Source organism: Cervus elaphus, chromosome 7 (assembly GCF_910594005.1).
Source record: "Cervus elaphus chromosome 7, mCerEla1.1, whole genome shotgun sequence".
NCBI lineage: Eukaryota > Metazoa > Chordata > Mammalia > Artiodactyla > Cervidae > Cervus > Cervus elaphus.
Genome location: NC_057821.1, coordinates 43,570,254 through 43,589,924, shown reverse-complemented (window position 1 = coordinate 43,589,924; position 19,671 = coordinate 43,570,254). Strand labels below are relative to the sequence as shown.

At 51.3% G+C, this 19,671-nt stretch overlaps 1 protein-coding gene across 12 annotated transcripts in view; it reads left to right on the top strand.

The window, feature by feature from the left end:
* PHACTR1 (phosphatase and actin regulator 1) overlaps nt 1-15,053 on the top strand; it is a 488,777-nt gene extending 473,724 nt beyond the window's left edge. For all 12 annotated transcript variants that reach the window (XM_043908531.1, XM_043908525.1, XM_043908526.1 and 9 more), the window contains 5 exons: nt 4,338-4,393; nt 8,960-9,021; nt 13,145-13,285; nt 14,086-14,162; nt 14,978-15,053. In XM_043908531.1, coding sequence (XP_043764466.1) covers nt 4,338-4,393; nt 8,960-9,021; nt 13,145-13,285; nt 14,086-14,162; nt 14,978-14,993 — 352 coding nt within the window. In that variant the 3' untranslated portion in view covers nt 14,994-15,053. The remainder of the gene's footprint in view (nt 1-4,337; nt 4,394-8,959; nt 9,022-13,144; nt 13,286-14,085; nt 14,163-14,977) is intronic.
* The last annotated feature ends 4,618 nt before the right edge of the window (nt 15,054-19,671 follow it).

Sequence of the window (19,671 nt, the reverse complement as noted above, 5' to 3'; positions counted from 1 at the left end):
TGCCTCCGTGCCCTGCCCCTCCTCAAACTCCGGCAGGTTTGTCTTCCTTCATCTGAGCATTAAATTATCGGGATTCTGTAAGGCTTCATCCCAGGTCCTCTCCTCTTCCCATACTATGCTCTCTCCATTCCCCTGGCTTCAGAGTATCTATTTTGCAGACTAGCCAGAAACTTCTGGCGCAGGCCTGACCCTCTCCTCTCCACCAAGCTCAGTAGACCCAGCTGCCTACTGGACACGTCCGCTGTGACGCTGCACAGTCGTTCTGACTCACCGGGTCTGAACTCAGACTCATGGCCCCCTTCCACCCTTCCCCCCATCCTCAAACGCCCCGGTTCCCTTCCAGTGTTCCCCACCTTCTCAGCGAATGGCATAACCATCCATCGAGCTGTGTAAGATACGGAACTTGAGAGCTATTCGATACACTTCCTGCTTCCCCAGTGTGCACAGACGCTGTGTCTCCGTGGTCTGTCAATGTGACTCCTAAAGAGCTTGCACGTCCACCTCCATGGCCTAGCTCAGGCGCCCATCATCCAATACCGGGCGTGCAGTGGCCTCCGGGGCTCCTGCTCAGACTGCCTCTTGCATCTCCCAGCCCATCCTCTGTACAGCAAACAGTGTCATCTGTTGTAACTCTGAAACGTTCATTTGTTCATCCCCTCACCCAGCCCGGGCACGGAATGCCACTCTCTGTGCCTCGGTTTCCCGCTTTGTACAACGGAAATGCTGGTAGTGCTGTGTCAAGGGGCTGACCTGAAGATTAAAGGAATTAGTATGCGTGCTTCTTAGAGCGTGCCTGTACATTTTAGGCGTTAAGTCAGCATTAGCTTATTCAGTTACTCCTCTTGTTTGCAGAGAGAGAAACATAGAGTTGAATGGGTCTGTTACCTTGTCCAGGTGGATTCAGGGCGGAGCCAGGAGTAGAACCCTGGTCTCTAACTCCTGAGCTGTTTAGCACTTTGTCATTAAGCCACAATATCATTCTCCTACCAAATCACATTTTCAAAGTCAAAACAACTAATTATAGCACATGCCCTTTGGGAGGACTTAGCTGCATTTTATAGCTGTGATTAGCTTGGATATTATTCTCAGACCCTTTCAAGAGAAATGAAACATAAATAGAGGGGCTCATTTGAAATCATGTGTATTTAACGATAAGGCTGCCTAGTTAATAGCAGAATTTTCTCTGATTAGAGTTCAGTCGCTCATTGTTTCGTCCCCTCCAAACAAGATACATAAGAAAAGCAAAAACAGAAAGGCCAGCAAAGAACCAGGCGAGGCATCTGGTCGTGGGATCCATGGGCTGCTTAGCACAAGCCAGTGAGCGAACCTTCTGCAGACACTTCTGGGCATAAGATTCTAAAACACTGACGCCCCACTTTTAAGATGCAAGCTCCATCTTTAATCTGGAAGGGCTTCTTCAAAACATACTATCCCCAAACCCTAGCTTCATGTGAAACCTTGGTTTTCCAAAATGGTCCCACAAAGGTGGCTGTGCAGCCCTACAAAAGAAACTAGTATTTGAGGGAAAAATAAATGGAGAAGTGAGGGAGAGCCTCTAAGAAGCTCATTCTAAGTGAACTCAGGAGTTACATGCCAGACCTATGACACTGACTTGCTCACTTGTGTAACCTCAGCTTCCCTCCTGTAGTGGGAGAATGCTGTTTTAGAAAGGATGGGAAGACTGTTGAGTCCAAATTTAGAACCTTGAGGATTGTAAATTTCCAGATACCCAGCTGACCCTTATCAATGCGGATAAATAATACCTTCATGGGATGTTTTAGAAAATAAAGAATAGATGCGAAAATGTTCTTATAAACTTGAGAACACTTTGGGATTACCATTTCCAGCAGTCTCCAAGGTGCTCCCAAGCACCTTAAAGACAGATATCCAATCCAAACTTCTTTCTCTGGCTTTGAGGCCCACTCCCTATGAGTAGCCTATATGGCGATGATATTGGAGCATCATAGCATCAGCTGTCAGTGAGCACTGGATTTAAAATAGTTAAACTTGGCGACTCCATGGACTTTATTTTCACTCTGGGTCTCTCTCAGTGTCCATGATGTAAGTGAAAATGTTAGTCGCTCAGTCATGTCTGACTCTTTGCAACCCCATCGACCATAGCCCGCCAGGCTCCTCTGTCCCTGGAATTCTCCAGGCAAGAATACTGGAGTGGGTTGCCATGCCCTTCTCCAGGGGTTCTTCCCCACCTAGGGATTGAACCTAGGGCTCCTACATTGCAGGTGGATTCTTTACAGTCTGAGCCACCAGGGAAGCCCCCATGAGGCAAACATCTTGCCAGCTCGAGACGCCGGTTGCTGACGTCTGGGGAGGGACTATGACCTCTGCTGCTAGAACAGCGCCGTTTTCTGCTGGAAGGACTCGGAGGGCCTCAGACTCCTTCCCCAGTGTTCTCACCTCACACATACCTCATCCCACTGAGGGAAGCAGAAAACTGAATAATTAATTGCAGGATTGTTAAATAGTTTCCAGGAGTCTCAAAAATACCAACATATCTGTGATGCTGAAGCCCATTGTGTGATATTTCCTGGAACTTCATCTGGACGTGTAGTCCTCCTCTTTTTTTTTTTTTTTAATTTTCAGGCAGTCGGCGTTATAATTCAACATCTGCATATACTGCAGAGCGATCACCACAAGTCTAGTGACCATCTGTCACAGTATAGTTGGCCACCTTCACCCATTCTACCCACCCCCAGTCCCCTTCCCCCGGTAACCATTATTCTGATCTCCGTATCTGTTTGTTTTTGGTTTTATTGTGTTTGTTCATTTGTTTGGGAGTCTTTTAGATTCCACATAGGCGTGAAATCATACAGTATTTGTCTATGTGTGACTTATTTCACTTAGAATAATACCTTCATGTTGTCACGAGTGGCAAGGTGTCATACGTTCTATGGTTGAATAATATTCCATTGTGTGTATGTACCACATCTTCTTTATCCAGTCATCCATCAGCGGTCACTGACATTGTTTCCATATCTTAGCTGCCGTAAATAATAGTGCAATGAACACAGGGGTGCAGATATCTTTTTGAGTTAGCGTTTTCATGTTCTTTAGACAAATACCCATGAGTGGAATATCTGGGTCGTATGGTAGTTCCATTCTTAACTTTTTGAGGAACCTCCATAGCATTTTGCATGATGGCTGCCCCCGTTTACATTCCCACCAACAGTGGGCCCCCATCCCTTTCCCCCACATGGTTGCCAGCATTTGTTTTATGTGGTCTCTTGGATGATGGCCATTCGGACGTGTTTGCAGTGATCTCTCATTGTGGTTTTGATTTGGCTTTCCCTGGTAATTCCTCATGTTGAGCGTCTATTCATGTACCTGCTGACCATCCATATGTCTTCTTCAAAAAATGTCTGTGCAGCTCCTCTGCTCATTTTTTAATCAGGTTGTTTGGTTTTATTGGTTGTTGATGTGTATTAGATCTATATATATTTTGGATTTTAACCCCCTATCGGGTATATGATCTGCAGCTATCTTCTCCCACGCAGTAGGTTGCCCTTTTGTTCTGATGATGATTTCCTTGGCTGTGCAGAAGCTTTCTAGGATGATGTAGCCCCACTTGTTTTTGCTTTCGTGTCCCTCGCCTTTGGAGTCAGATCCACTAAAGCATCTCTAAGAACACGTAGTGTCTCCTCTTTGGTGTCCTTCCCAGTCTCTGTCCTACATGGTACCCGCCTGTTGCCCGACCCCGCCCCCTGCTGTTGCATCATAGCCAGTTCACATCCTGGCTGTGATGCTTCACTTGCTCTGGCTAAATTACATGCCAGCACCAAGTGTCATCCCTGTTCCTCTTCATTTGTCATCCCGTGTCTAATGAGGCTCTGGTGGCAATGGGTGGGGACCAGAAGAGCAGCTATTGTTCTCTGCAGACAGACTTGCTCTCTCCCGACTCCCCGGGGCCTTGAGCCTCTTTGTACTTTGAGTCTGCACAGACATGGCAAGAGGCAGGCTCTAGCCTCAGGGTCAGGGGAGAGAGGCAGAGGCCATGATCTCAAAGTTAGGAGGCCCCAGCGAAAGAATGAGACTTCTGTGATGAGAGTTCATGGGCCTGGAGGCCGGGGGAGCAGGGCAGGGGAGGGGCCGCCGGAGGGAGGAGGGTCAGCTCCACGTGACATCACGTCGAGTGGCTTTCCTGGGCTTGAAATTGAGGAACTGAGGAGGCGTTGGTGGTGAGCGTCAGTCTCTGAGAGCGCAGGATGGAACAGGCACCCCAGCCTCTGACTCTGCCTCCCGTATCTGCGACGGCTGGGGAGATTAATGACCCAGGGAGGCTATGACATGGTCCAAAAACTTTTCCTGGATTTTTTCCGCAGGCGACTGAGCCAGAGGCCGACTGCGGAGGAGCTGGAGCAGAGGAACATTTTGAAACGTAAGTGACGGAGCCCGTGGCAAACGCTGAGGTTTCATGATCGCTTTGGTTATGGTATATCACAGCAAGCCGCTGGGCTTCTCCTGTGTGCTTGTGTGGAAAGGATTGAGACCCTCTCTGATCCTGGAGGCTACACCCCTGTGTGTTAGACCACCCGAGACAGCCTCCCCGCCGAGAAAGCAGCTTCGAATCCACTTGGTTCGTGAGGAGCTCAGGGTCTCCAAGAAAGAACCTGCCCTTGAGTGGGCTGCAGAGTCAGAGGGGCTGGAAAGTTCAGGCAAGATAACTTCTTGTTAAATGAGAGCTGGGGTTGCCTTTAAAGCCAAACTGGCTTAAAAACTGCAAATACGATACTGACGGCTAAAATAGGGCAGATAGCCGTTTGAAAACTAGAACCAGAGGACGTGACTTTCCTGCTGCAGCTGGCTGCTGCTGATAAAATCCCCCCTCCCTCTGAGCATTCAGTTGATAGTCTAAGAAAGCATTTTCCAGTGGAAATCCTTTCTGGCCTCCTCTTGGGCCTCCCACAGCCAGCTGCTGGAGTAGCTGCTGAAGCTCTCTTTCCAGAAAGTCTGGCTGACACTCTTATCTGCGGACAGAAAAAAATGAACGAGCCTCTTGTTTGGTTTAGGACACAGAGATAATTTGAGTATGTAGAGAAAATCCATGTGGTGCTTAAAATATTTGTTTTAAAAATGCTAAAAGAAATCACCTCACGGACACCAACCAGCATTCCTCAATTTGGTGGTGGGGGGGGGGCACTGGAGATATTCAATAATTGAAAAATAAAACCTCTCTGCTTCATCGCAGGATACTCTTATCAACACTGCCCTCTAGATGGTCAACAGATGTTTCTAGTTTAATTCAGGCCCTTTGTCCCCACACACCCATCCCTTTCTCTCTCCAGAAAAGAGAAATACATGCTATGCAGTTTTACATAGCAAACACACACACACCACACAGAGAGTCATGTGAGGCCTCTGCATGAGTGACTGGGTATTTCCACCACAACCAAACAACAATGTTCTTGATTTTACTTTTCTCGCCTTCCTCATTGTGGTCGTGTGGCTGGCTGTTGAGTTTCCCCTGGGAAGGCTGTGTTCTTGGGGGGGCGGGGGGGGGCTGTGGCCCAGAGCACCCCCACCTGCGTGCTCTGTACCTGCACCCACATCCTGCCCCTTGCTCTAGGCTGTGGCCACTCCCTCACCTCTTGGGGGTGGTACCTTCAGCCTTGACCTTCCTCAGTCCTCAGGGCTCCAAATCGACTCCCCAGATCTCTGGGAGGTTGTATATATGATTATTCTTCCTAACCCAGGGATGCCTTTCAACAGTATCTCCGAAGTTTACTTTGAGCTGAAACAGATTGAGAACTCTTTCAGATGGCTTCCCTGATTAGGGAAACCTTTGGCTTCTGTGTCTCCCTTTCTGTCCCAACTTGATACCTGACCCATTAAAAAATTGTCCACATCAGAGGGAAGAACAAACAGGTGGCCGTTGATTTCTAACGCAGAAATCCGGTGAGCGTGCTTCCTCCTTCCTCTGCCCCGCCACCCGCTCTTGTGGCTCACACGCATCCGTGGTCTGAGGACTCTGTGCTCTGATGGGTTACTCTGTACCTGGGGCCCTAACCTGACTCTTACTTGGGAAGAAGCCGAACCCTTCTGGGGACTTGTTCGGTTTCAGAAGATGAGTGCTTCTGTCGGTGGGGGCAGAGGTTTTGGAAAGAGAAGGCAGGGAGTCCCCAGCTCACCTGGCTCCCGAGAGGCACCAGCTCCTGTGTCTCGTCTGCCCAGATCCCCGAGAGACGACAGGCGGGCCCTCGAGTTGCTTTCTTCTCACCCTCCAGAAAGATGCTGGGGTCGTAGAGGTGGTTGCTTGTGTCGAATAAGTCTGTGGGCTCAGGTTCGGGGGAGCAAAGGGCCGCCCAGCTGCTCCCGTGGTTCCCTTTCGTTCTGTGGCCTCTTCCGTCATGTCCTGTTTGAACAGCTGCAAATTGAGGGACCACTTGACCAAGTTCAAACAAGGTCATCATTTTGCAGTTTCAAAACTTTTTGGACAGGAGCTATTTTTCCTGTTGGTTCTTTGTTTTCTCCCATGTTCTGAAACTTTGTTTTCTGAAATAGGTGTGTTTTTTTTCTTCTCTCTCTTTAAAAATCTATTGTGATTGTTAAACAAGACATGTTTTGTGGCATCAGAAGATACCCTCAAATGATGTAGTCTGAGAATTATCATCTGGGCTTTAAGTCACGGGAGGTAGCATGTCTCTAAGGTTACGGGAGGGTGGGCAGCCTGGGCTGGGGGTGCTGGAGCTTTGAGAGCCCCCGCCTTCCCGGCCCTGGGGGTGGTACCTGCTCCACTGGGCAGCCAATGAGACATCAGGCCCGTCTGAGCGCACAATGAGCTGTCTCGTGGTGGCAGCAGTGATGACCTCGAGGGCTTTTCCTGGTCTCCCTTTCTCCACTTGCCTAATGGGGTTGTGTTGGTACCCACTGCCTGAGAATTCATGACCCTGACTTTGTAAATGGCTTTGAACTAAAGGTCTAGATTCCATTGGTGATAGGTCGGGGCCCCCACCCATCAGAGGGACCTCAGGAACACATGTAGGAGATGAGAGGGCAGGGTGCTGACTCTCATGGCCCAGCAGGGGGCCTGTAGGATGAGAAGGCCCCCAAGTGGAGTCCGAGGCAAGTAACCAGTAATGAGGAGGGCTGGCCCCCAAGCAAAATCGGATTGGGAAGAGGCAGTGTGTTTGAGCAAGAAAAAGAGCTGGACTGTGTGTCTAAAGTATTAGCCATGGAGTGTGCAGCCCGCCCCTCAGTTCCCTTGGGCCTTTCTGTCAATTTCCAAGCCAAAGAGCAGGAGCCTAGGCAATCTCTTGGGCCTCTGCTGGCTCTAATACGCTGTGAGTCTGTCCATTTTTAACCCAGTGCCCACGAGCTGCCTCCTGGGCGCTCACCATCCACTCTAGACCTTTCCGTCTGGCCTCCTTCCCATCTGCAAATGCAGCTGTCGGCACGAGGTGGGGGGCACCCTTCTTCTGGGTCTAACTGGGAGATCTCGGAGAGACTTGTTCATCCAAAGGTGGTAACAGCTGACTAGATGAATGGGTGTTTAGTCCCAAAGAAATTCACATTTTTCAAATGAACTCTGGAAGGGGAGGGAGGACCTTTCAGTTCAAAGGAAGGCACTCTCCTGTGGGGTTTGGGACCTCGGAGACCCCTGGGGACCTCAGCCAAGGGCTGGATGTGGGCGTTTCTGTGCTGCCCTGTCCACGATCCTGATCCTCACAGGCAGTCAGAGTGGCCACACCGTGTCCCTGGGGGGTGGCGCGAGGGCCTGAGTCGTGCTCTGACTCATCCTTGTTCTTCTGGCGGGAGGCGTTGCCACTTGCAGTGTGAGTTGGCTGAGGTTGCGGTTGCTGGCAAGGAGGGGCAGGGGGACCCCACTTCTAGGCACGAGGGGGCCGCACTTGTAAAGATCTGGGCTCTACTGAGACCACGGACTGTCACGTGCGTCCTGATATGATAAGTCAGTGGAGTTATGGAAACATCATTTACGTCAGTGGTTTCACATGGGCCCTCTTGATGCAGACGGTGCCGAAGTCAAGTCACCGTGGTGGCCTCTCTCTGAAGGCATCCTCGATTCAGTAGACAAGACACAGGGGCATTGGGACCAGGCTGACGTTCATGGTTTTCCTTGAGTCAGACAGTACTGGGCTGCGATCCGGGCTTCCATCCCAAGGCCTGGGAGGAAAGTGAGGTACCCACGTCATCCAGTTACTTAGATGTGCCCACATTCTCTGTCTGCCACGTCTCTGCTCCTTTCCCCAGACCCTCTTACCTACACACACCTGATGCTAAGTCACCCCCCATATTGTGCTGAGAATGTTTAAGCTCTAAAGTTTGCTCTAAGACGCTCCTTAAAAGTCGAAATGCAGGCCATTGTACCTCACACTGTGGCCTCCCACATGCTCTGTGGACTTCTTGGAAGATTCAAAGAATTAATGGAATCAGGGCTTGCAAAAGGTGAGCGTTCTGCAGATCCAGCCTCTGCATTTGTCATTAGCCGTACCTCGTGTTGTTTCTGTGGGGGTCTGGCCTCTGTTCCTTCCAGGCAGGACACCGGGTGCCCCGGACCACCTCACAATGAGACCCCTTAGGTCACTGTGAGGCCTGAGGCAGAGCTGAGCGAGGCCCAGGTCTTGTCCAGAGAAGGGCACCTCCCCCCTCAGAGGACGCGCCTGTCACTGTGAGCAGCACCCGCTCTCTCAGGACCCACCTCCTTGCCACGTGGCCCCACCTCCTGATCCAGCATCTCTGCCTGCAGACCCGGAAGGAACCCCATGTGACATGAAGAAAGCGAAGTAAGGTCGGCCCACTCACCCCCCGTTTGAAACAGTGCAGGCAGCTTGGAGAGGGTCCCCACGAGTAGAAGGGTGGCTGCGGTCCGGAGGGGAGCTCTCCTCCTGAGACTGTGAGCTGCTGGGCCTAGAACCTGCGGAGGTTCAGAGGGTGCATCCTTGTGAGACGCTGCGACCAAAACCTAAAGCTCCTACGTTTCTTTCAGCTCGGAATGAACAAGAGGAACAAGAGGAGAAGAGAGAGATCAAGAGGAGGTTAACTCGAAAGGTGAGAGGGTTCTCTGTGCCAACGGGGCTGGGATAGGAGGCCGCCCGCCCCTTGGGTTGCCTGGCCTGTTGGAGGTGACATCAGTGGTTCCATTCCTCAGGTGTCAGGACACATGGCTCTCTAGACTCTCCAGGGGCCAGTGGTCATGCAGCTTCACGACCTTCAGTCCTGTTGGCTGCTGACGTTCTATGTTGCTTGGTTTTGTGACAGTGGCTTACCCCTCCAAGCAACTTGATATCAGGTGTATTATATTTGCAGTTACAGTAAATATTCTGTGGCTAAAAATTCACTGTAATCCCATCTCTCAATAGGAAATTCACTGTCAACATCAGTAGCTCAAAATGTATAAGTTGTTTGCTATGACCCTGGAAAGTGCGAGTTTTCCTTGTCTCCCCTGATACTGCTCCTGAACTACTACCCAAGAACTATTATGCTAAATCCAATTAATTAGGAAAATGTCAACTATATTGATAAACTAATGGAGATGTTTGAAAAGCACTTAGATGATTTATATATTTTTAAATTAAAAAACCCCCAAAATAGATGGCTTGGCAATGCAATGTAGACCCACGCAGATCTAATTTGGAGTGACCTCTTTGATAAGAAGCTCTTTATCTGAGGCTGTTCTTGGGGGACATTGAGAGAAAGATACTTAAAGCTTAAAGATAGTTAAGAGGCACATCAAAATTAATTTTTAAAGTTTTTATTAATGGATTTTTCTCCATGGACGTATAATGCAGAGGAGGAAATTCACAGATCCTGAAATACCATACCAGTTACTAAGGTGATTTGTTTCTCAACGCTTTCTCACCCTTAGAGCATCCCAAACATCTGGTGACAAGGCAAAAGCCATCCCAGTTAAAAGGAGTAAGATAAGCAAGGGCCTGAGAGCCAGTGACGGGCTGGTGTCCCCTGGTGGGAAACCACAACAAGACCTCAGGACCCTCACCCCAGTCCAGGTCTGGTTCTTACATCCTTAATGGACGAAGGGCACCCCGTTTCCTGAGACTGAGCAGTGAAGGAGACCAGGGGAGATGCATTAGTGGTCCCTTGAAATGATGATGATATCAAAAGGAGACTGGTAATGACTCCTTGTTTCTGATACAGAAAGGTCTAGACATTCAGAAACAAATGTTTAATCAGATTCTTGTAATGTTCATGGGAGTAGATTGCTGGTACCCCCCACCCCCAATTCTCCTAAACTTGAGGGTTCCGTGCTAAAAGCTAGTAATACGGAAAGATTTGGACATGAAATTAATTTTCTCCTTTAAAAAAAAAAAAGTATATGATCTTGCAGGGAAAACCTGAGTAACTGCATAATTGGCAGGAAGCGGTGAGAGAAGAGAGTTTCCTCCCACACTCATCTCCCCTGAGAGGGGTCCCCAAATACCCACAGTTCTTGCAGGTCTTCAAGATAAATGCCTCTTCCTCCTCCCAGTTACCTCTCTCCCCTTCTCCCAGGAAAAGTGCCTTGTAATTTCAGTATCTGCCATCCCCTGGGACTGGCTCGGGGAATTATAGATAATGAGCTTGAGGGAAGGGATAGGCTGTTCTTATAAGGGAGAGACTGGAAGCAGCTTGCACATCTGGCTTCTGTGAACAGAGGTGTGGGGCCTGGCAGCTGCTAGGGCAGCTGTGCCACCTCCTGGCCCTGGACACGTTCTGCTCCTCAGGAGCCTTTATCACACCAAGACCAGATGTCAGAGGTGTGGGGTGGGGGGTGCTTTCCCGTACCTTCCCTCAGCCCCAGGACTGCCTCCATATCCTTCTGTCAAGACCTTGTGAGAAAGAGAAAACACAGTAGCGAATGCTGTTGGCCACAGACCAGGCATTCTCTTCAGCCAAACTGAGACGAACCTGAAGCATATAATTTTTTATCTTTCAGTAGATGCCTGTTTCCCACTTCCAAAAAATTGCTAGCTAGCTTGATGGATGGATGAGAAGAAGGGAGGGAGGCTGGCAGGGAAGAAATTTACCTGGGTCAGGTTGTATTAATAGTGGAATTTGGGTCTTGACATGTACCCTTTTGTTGAGCGTTTGCAAGTGATCCTTTTGCTGCTGCAGATAAAAACATAACGCTGCCAACGTCTACAGAGATTCTTTCCTTAGCACCCAGGCAGGTAACTTGGGTTCACTTTACCTGGAAGGTGAGAGCCGGTCGTGAGCCAAAGGCACCTCTCCTGAGCCCACATGGCTAGGCCTGTGAGCCCTCACTCATGACGGAATCCCAGTGGTTTTTAAAAGATTCTCCCAGCAGGAAAACCCGGGGCCCTCCTGGCTCACTTGTAGCACCTGGGCCCACTTCCTCATTCCCGTCCGATTCAGGCATGAAAAAGAGAGTGCCTTACCTTCAGAGCCAATCTCAACATTTCTGTTCACTCCAGACTCTACCATAGACAGGCTATACGCAAAATCCTGACCACGATTTCCGGAAATTTAAATTAGAAATTCCATGCTCTGTCTGCCACCCCAGGGTAAACCTCAGTCAGAAACACACACTGGGGCTCTGAGTGGGAGTCCTTGTCATGACGGTGTTATGATCGATGTCTTGCCTGTATTATAATGAGGCACTCAATTGGCTCAGAATGTAAAGAATCCGCCTGCCAGTACAGCAGACCCGAGTTCCATCTCTAGGTTGGGGAGATCCCCTGGAGGAGGGCATGGCTACCCACTCCAGTATTCTCGCATGTAGAATCCCATGGTCAGAGGAGCCTGGTGGGCTACAGTCCATGGGTTGCAGAGAATCGGACATGACTGAGCGTATTATGGAAAATGTCTGTCTCTGTTACAATGACACTGTGAAGCTCCCTGCACTCATTTCTGAGTCAGGAGAGACCCCCATTTTTGCTGACAGCAAACCCTGACCATCAAGCCCAGGAAACCTCTGGTTTCCTGCAAGAGGCCACCGCTGACACCAAAAATGCCTGGGAAACCCAGGACAGAGGGGGAGCTGCACAGTGTCTAGAGTGGGGACCAGTCACACCCAGCATGCCTGTGATCCCTGGGTCTCTGCTCCCTTGGCCGAGGGGTGACAGCAGGCTGCCTGGGTCCTGTCTGGGGCCTGGCGCGCGCTGTCCCCATTCTGCTCAGGGCCGGCCAGGCAGCCATCTATTTATGTTCTTCCACTGTAGGCCCGTTGGCAGCAAGCTGGAACATTCTGGCACTGGCCTAAGGTGTATTGTAGCTGCGTAAGAGAGAGTCAGAACAGCCAGAGGTGGTTGGATTTGCTTGCATGTGTTTGTTTTATAGGCCTTTGTGCTAAGATTCTATTTGACTGCATCTTCTATTAATAGAATTAAATACAGTCTAGGGCTTAGAGAAAAATTGCTTTTAAATAACATTGGTTAAACATGAATTGACAGCATCCTAGAGAGCAACTGTGTTGCTCCAGAAGAAACAAACCTAGTGACAAAATGATGATAGAAACGTCAGCCTCGAGTTGTGAAAGTACCAAGGGAGCGTGCTAGCGGGTGACACGGGAGATAGTGAAATGACTCGCTTGCTTCATTCCTTCACCGCAAACTTCTCTCGAGAGCCTGTCCCGTCTTCCTCAGCATCAATGTAGCCTCACTCTGCCTTTGTGGATGCACCTTTCATCTGAGCTAGTGAGGGGCAGGGTCTCCGTGATCGCATAAATCAACATACGTCTAATTCCTGCACACCCCCAAGTCTGCACATACTTTTTTTGTGTCTAAAATACAAAGATTACAAACCCATCTTGCAGAGAGCACTAAATTTGACACACAGAGGTCAGTTCATGAATCCAGAATAATACAAACCTGTTGTATAAGGTTTCTGTTCCCCTGTTGGGAAAGGCAGATACACGTGGGAAGACCCATCACACCCACGCAGAAAGACACACTCCAGTGTTGTTCAGCAGCCTGGCTGCTTGTCTGGAGAGTCCTGGAGGCAGCTCACGAGACAGTCAGCTCCTTCACAGAGACCTAGAGAAGTCCCAGGTCCCGGAGTCAGGAGTCCTGGGTCCCCCAGGCCCTGCCCCTCCCTGGTGTGTGATGCGTCAGCTGTGCCTCTCCACCTCATGTTCTCACCTGTAAATTCACGGGTGGACCAAGTGATCTAAAACATGGCTGGTTGACCGCATCCGTCTCTCTCTCTCCCGCAGCTCAGCCAGAGGCCCACAGTGGAGGAGCTTCGGGAACGGAAGATCCTTATCCGCTTCAGCGACTACGTGGAGGTGGCCGACGCTCAGGACTATGACCGCAGGGCCGACAAGCCCTGGACCCGCCTCACCGCTGCCGACAAAGTGAGAGGGGTGGGGAGGGCCGCCCGGGCCTCACGGCCGGGCACTGGGTCTCTAGCCCACTGCTGGGAGCCTGCACGGAGCCCAGGAGCAGAGCCAGGGTGCTTAGGTGGACACTGGAGGCTGAGGGCCTGGCAGGCAGGCTCCGGGAAAGGGCTGCACTCCTTCCCTTAGTTTGGTTGGGGAATCTGGCCCACCAGCTCTGGAAAGATCCATCCTGGGGTGTCACTGTGCATTCTGAGCTTAGATCCACCGCAGGAAGACCAGGGGCTGACCTTTCAATATGCACCAGGGACCCAGGATGTGGGCCAGCTGGACGGGCCCTCTCGCTAGCTGCCTGGATGAACAGCTCTGGGCAGAACCCCAAATCGAACTGTTTGCATCTTAGATTTGGGGGGAGGGGATTCTTTGTAGGTTCTAAAGGGCTTCCCTGGTGGCTCAGATGGTAAAGAATCTGCCTGTGATGCAGGAGACCAGGGTTCGATCCCTGAGTCGGGAAGATCTCCTAGAGAAGGGAATGGTTGCCCATTCCAGTTTTCTTACCTGGAAAATCCCATGGACAGAGGAGCCTGGTGGGCTACAGTCCACAGGGGTGTAAAGAGTTGGACACAACCGAGTGACTAACACTTCCACTTTCTAAAGGGTATCTCAGGGTGACTGTGTTTCTCCCAGTGGAAAGAATCCACTTTACGCACCTGTCTGACTTTGTCGAAGAGGAAAACTATGTTTTCAGGAATAAAATAGAAGGTGAGCTGCTGTCTGCTTCCTCCACACAAACACACACGGGCTTCTCTTTCTTCCAGGCTGCCATTCGGAAGGAGCTCAACGAATTTAAAAGCACTGAAATGGAAGTTCACGAATTGAGTAGACATTTAACAAGGTTAGTGTCAAGAGGTTTCTTTTTCCTTCTTTCCCCCTTCAAATTATATTTACCCCTAAACTGAACGATCCTCGCTGCTTCTGGAGGACAAGTGCTGTGCGGTGGTGGGTGTGGTAAGGGGGGAAGATCCACATGGATGGGTCCATAGGTTCCACCGTGGTTACTGAAAGTAGAGGGGAGTGTGTCAGAGGTCTGGACTGAATGCAGCCTTCTCAGAGCCCGTAAACTAAAGATCTGCTGAGTGCCGGGCCACGATGGGGTGGGTATTTATGAAAACATAAGCTGAGGAGGAAAGGTCATTGCTGATTACAGCAGAGACCAAACCGGGGCAGGGTACCAGATCCACGTGGCACTTCTGTGTGGGAGTCACGCCTGTGGTCCTTTTCCCAGACAGTCCTGTGTGCTGCTGCTTGGCGAAACTGAAGCAGACCGAGATTGGAGGGACGTACACGAGGTCACAGGGCTGGTTAGCAACAGGCCATCGACTCCCTTCTGCCTCTCTCCTTGGCAGAACATTGGGAGAAACAGTGCCTGACTCGGGGATGGAAGCTTGGGGTCCCCGCCTTGCTGCTGAGTCCTTACCTGGGCTGCGGCCCCCCTGGGGAGCTCCAGACTAAACTTCTCCAAAACCATGGGTGCACTTGATGGGCCTCAAGTTCTCCAGGGGTCCTGTGGAGATTTATTTGCCTTTGGTTGGAGATTTAAGCCTCCCTGTGGCTGTCACAAACAAGGACAGAGGCTGGAGAGCTTAGCTTTGTCAGGCCCGACACCGTGGGCAGCTGCTGGGTCTTGACTGAGTTGTTTTGTGTTCCTAGGTTTCACCGACCTTAACAGTCGAATTCCTCTTGAGTGCTATGCTGTCTTCAAAACATAAATTTATAAGAACCATAAGTGCTGGTATTTATTCACTTCCCCATTATGATGTAAATCTTCTGAACTGCCTTTTTTTTAAAAGAAGAAAAAGAAAAGGAAACACAGTCAGGATTCTGTTTGCAAAAACACGATGATTACAGCTCTGTGGTCAGAGCTGCCGGCGCCACCGCGGATAAGGGACCATGCCCCGTTCCAGGGCACCGAAGACCTGCCCGCACTCGGCGCGGCCATGGGCCTCAGGCCAGCAGGTACCGTGTTCGCTGAGGCTCCCGCGAGCCTGTGCCGCCAAAGTGTCTGTCACGAGTCCAGAGAATGCCAAGCCGGTGGATCTGTCGTGGGACGACTATGCAGAAGCAGGCGGTCCAGGGGTGGCGCCCGATCAGGAGGCTGCTGAAGGAGTCCACACCACCCACGCAGTGAACTAAGGGGAGAGCCCTTCCCTGGGGGAGCCTGTGGTCGCCGGGCTGTCCTCAGAGTGCGTGCGCTCCAGGTGCAGAGGCGGGTACGAGTGCCCGTCCTGTCCCCTCTGGCCGAGCCGGCTGCCCTCCAGGAAGCTCTGGTGTTGCAGGGGAAGGCTGTCGTTAGACAAGCCTGGAGTCATGGGGGATCTTACACATGCCAGCAGCCTCTGCTGTCTTGGTGGCATCATGCGTGTGAGCGTACAGTCTCTGTGGAGGGCACCCAGGCTGGGGTGACCAACCGCGTGGCTGATGTTCATTCTCTCTGCGTTGTACCCCAGGGCTGGGGACAGGGTGGCCAGGCCCTTAACGGCCTCTGAGTCGAGGACCAGGCCAGGATCCATTCCTGAAGGGCTGGCTTCCCCCAGCGGCGTCCTCCACAGCAACCCAAGGCCCTTCCAGGCTGGCGTGCCTGGAGGTGTTGGGGCAGAAGCCCCAGCATTGGGGTAGACACCGGCCCCGCCCGCCGGGAGGTACCTGCTTCTCCAGGGAGCATCCCTCGTCTCCGTCTGGAGGCTGGTGAGGGTGACTGAGGTGGGATCTCTGTCCGTCCTTCTCACCTGTGATCACAGGAGAGTGGTGGGGGCCACTCCAGACCCTGACTGCTCTCCGCAGGGGGCCGCCTGAGCTGCTTCTGGTTTCCTTCCCCTGGGGCCGTGGCCGCAAAGCTCCACCTGGCCTTCTGGCGATCACCATGGGTGATCTTGGTCGTTCCACCAGCTCTCCCGGTGATGGCTCATGCCCCACCACACAGGCCCAGGCTTTAGGGTGATGCCAGCTTGGCCTTCACACACACAAAAAAAAGAGGTAACCAGTCCCCACCCCAAGCTGCGTGGGATCACGTTACCCTGGGGCTGCCCCGCCATCACCACGGGTGAGGGTGGGCTCCTCCTCCACTGGCGCTCATGGCTCCCCGGGGCAGCATCACCCTGCACCTGGCGGGGAGCTCGGGCAGTGTTCCAGGCGTTGCCCGCCGGCCGGTGCCAAGCTGGCGCACACTTTCCTCACAGCGCCTGGCGCCCAGCCCTGGTAAAACGCATCACCCCCTTCCTTTCTCTCTTTGAATGTTGAATCCCGATAGTTAACCGCCGTGGGTGGAGGTGTTGTTCAGGGAAAACGTGGCCAGGATTTTAGCGTGGCTGTAAACACTGTCTTCCCGAAACTTACTGACATTTGAATGTGCAGATGGTATGATGAAGGATGCGGGGCTCTTCTGTGCAACTCCTCTGCGTGGGCATGTGTTCCCGGCCGAGGTGCCCACCTTGGCTGGGGTCTGAACCTGGGCTTCTAGTGGCGTGATGGTCAGCCTCCGCCTGGCCCAGGAGCGAGTCCTAAGGGACCTCGTTCCACTGCCTGGACGCCTACCACACAGGCCAGGGGCTTCTCTGTGGGCCTGGGTTCCAGGCCTTTCAGATTCTTGGGAACATGATGCCTCAAGTTCCTTGCAGCCCGCCTGCCAGGGGTCCTGGGTTCCCACCCAAAGTGCCCCATTGTTGCAGCCACTTTGCACATGGAAGAAACTGAACGCAGTTTCTGCTTCTCCTGCAGAGTAGCTTTTTCCGGAAGTAACTCCCTGCAACTTGAAGGGTGCCCCTCCCGTGTCACTGCCCCCGAGCTGGGCTCTCCCAAGCCCATTGGAAGCGGCTCAGCAACCTCTGTAGGTCACAGGGTGGACCTCTGATGTCTTTCCTTTCTTGAAATCTTGAGGTGTTTACAGAAATCTATCCAAATTTCCTTTTTGCCACATTGTTAAAACACCTGAAAAGTATTTCTTTCCAAAATGACAATTTGATATGAGAGGGGTGGAAAAAAGGTAGGCTGGCTGGTTTACAGAGCACCTTTTTTTCTGAAAAAGCTACAATTGGAGCTTTTTGTCATTTGCATTAGCACAAGAACAACCTGAGATTTCTCAAATCAAAACGTTTCCCTCTGATCAAACACTGCCCGAGGTCCCCACCCCATCCAGGACTGAGGAGACTGCCATGGGCCTACCTGCTCCTTGGAAATCGCTGACCTATTCCTCCCCAAAGGCCCTCAAAGCTCTGTAAAACTTTAGCCTTTATGTCAGATTAGAGAAACCAAACGATGTGACGGTGGATGTGATGAAAACCTCCGAGCTTATTTTTCTCCTGCCTATGAACGTGTATTTATACTTGCCGAATGAAAACCGTGATGTGCGCTTCGGTGAATGGAATTTCAGGCTCCCCCTGTGCACAGTCAGTGGGCGAAGGTCACCTTCAACGACTTTTTCTTCCCATTTGTCTCTTGATCCCCCAAATGGTTGCTTTTCTCTGGTTGCTTCCCGGGTGTCTGTACATAGTTTGTCTTTGTACCGGAGCGCGCTCCCGTGTTCTGCTTTAACAGACGACGGCTGTATGAGGAAGACAATGTAAATAGAATACAAATTAAACTGGAGCTCTATGGCCTAGGTTTTGTACAGACAGAAACTGCATGGTATTTAAATTATTGTTTGTCTCTGATGATGTATGCAGTTTCTTTAAAAACAAACCAAAAAAAAAAGTCTTAAAAAAAAAAAAACATTTCCTTGACTCCTGTGTGTTTTTATCGACAACCAGCAGGAGCCACCAAAAATTCTTAGATTGGTTGGGGGGAGTGGTAGGTCAGCTCATCAGCAGAAGAACAAGCTATGAAGACACAGAACCACCTGATGTAGCTGGTATCGCTGGGGAAGGGAAGGACTGCTGCACATACATGAATGGACTTTCTAGGTAAGTTCTAGCATACAAAGTTTTTTTTTTTTTTTTCCTTCTAAATGTCTCAATATCTAAATGTATTTCCAGTTTTCTGTCCTTTAGTAATCTGGGAATGATATAAATTACTGTCCCCGAGCAAAAGCCCCAGATGACTTTGCTCTTGGGAGTACATATGTCTGTCTCCTTTCTTGAGCAACCTGAGTGTTTATCCTGTAAAAGCCGAGATCTTTTTATCACGTAACCTTTTGGTACCAGGGTGTCTTTCTGGAGGTTTTAGGGGAAGCACAAAGGGCTGCAGGGCTTGCTGGCTGCGTTTTAGGTGGGGACACTACCGAAGACGCCCTTGGTCTGCTCACAGGAGGGTGGCTTGGGGAAGGCGACCTGGCACGGTGCCGACCGCCTGGGACCACCTGGGTGTCCTTCCCTAGTGCAGATGCCACTGCCTGCAAGGTCTGGGCGGGGCCTGCTGATGCCGCTGGTCCAGGCATCGCATTTCTGAGCAGCAGGGGCGAGGGAGCCAGCTTCCCTTTGCCTGGGAGCCTCCATCCTCAGCGGGTCAGGGGACCAGGTGCACTGCTCGTTTCTTTGCTGAGCATCAGTGGCAAACCCTGCCGGAGGTCAGCGTGATCGTGGCTGGCAAGCCCTCACCTGTGTGGGAAGAGGAATGCCAAGGCCCCGGCAGACAGCGGTGCTGAGTGGTCTACAGAAAGGACTGCAGGCTAAGAGCTTCTCTCTCATTCTGCTGTCTTCCTCACTCCAGGATTCTCTGACCTTAACAAGTCAGAACTTGGTTGTAGTTACCTAGGGGAGAGAAAGGACTAGAGTAAGAAAAGCTCCAACAGGCTTGGGCCTGTAGGACAGACGGAAAAGGGCCATCATCCTAAGAGAAAGCCCTTTACGAAGTAAAGAAGGTCATGGCTACACATTCTCAGCAGGTACAGGGCCTGCTGTGTCCACCCTCTGGTCATCATAGGACAGAAACTATGGCCCCGCCATGCCATCGAACTGGACAATTTTGGCCGAGTCACTTAATTTCTCTGGGCCTCAATGTCCTCATGTGGAAAGTGGGGACACTGAACCTTAGGGGTCTTGTAGTGTCCTTAAGGACATCAGCTATCTAAGATTCAGGTTACCTGAAGTTTTAGAACGCTTAGTCCTTAGGGGACCAGTGAGCTCTGGGTAAGTCCTACTGGGGAAGGCTCTTGGGGAACAGCTTGGATGCCCCCCCTGCCTGGAGCTGGGCTCCTGGGGGGCTGCTTGGCACTGGGACCTGTGCTCTCAGGTGTCTTCGTGGGGGCTCGTCCTAAAGCTGCTCTCAACCATATTACACCGTCCCACCTCCCCCTTCCTCTGGGCCAAGGACCCTGGAGGGGCCTTGGAGCTTTGAGCCATGATGCTTAAGATACAGTCCACTGTCCCCTACAGCACCCCAAGTTCAAGGGCACCTCAGTGATGAGGGTACTT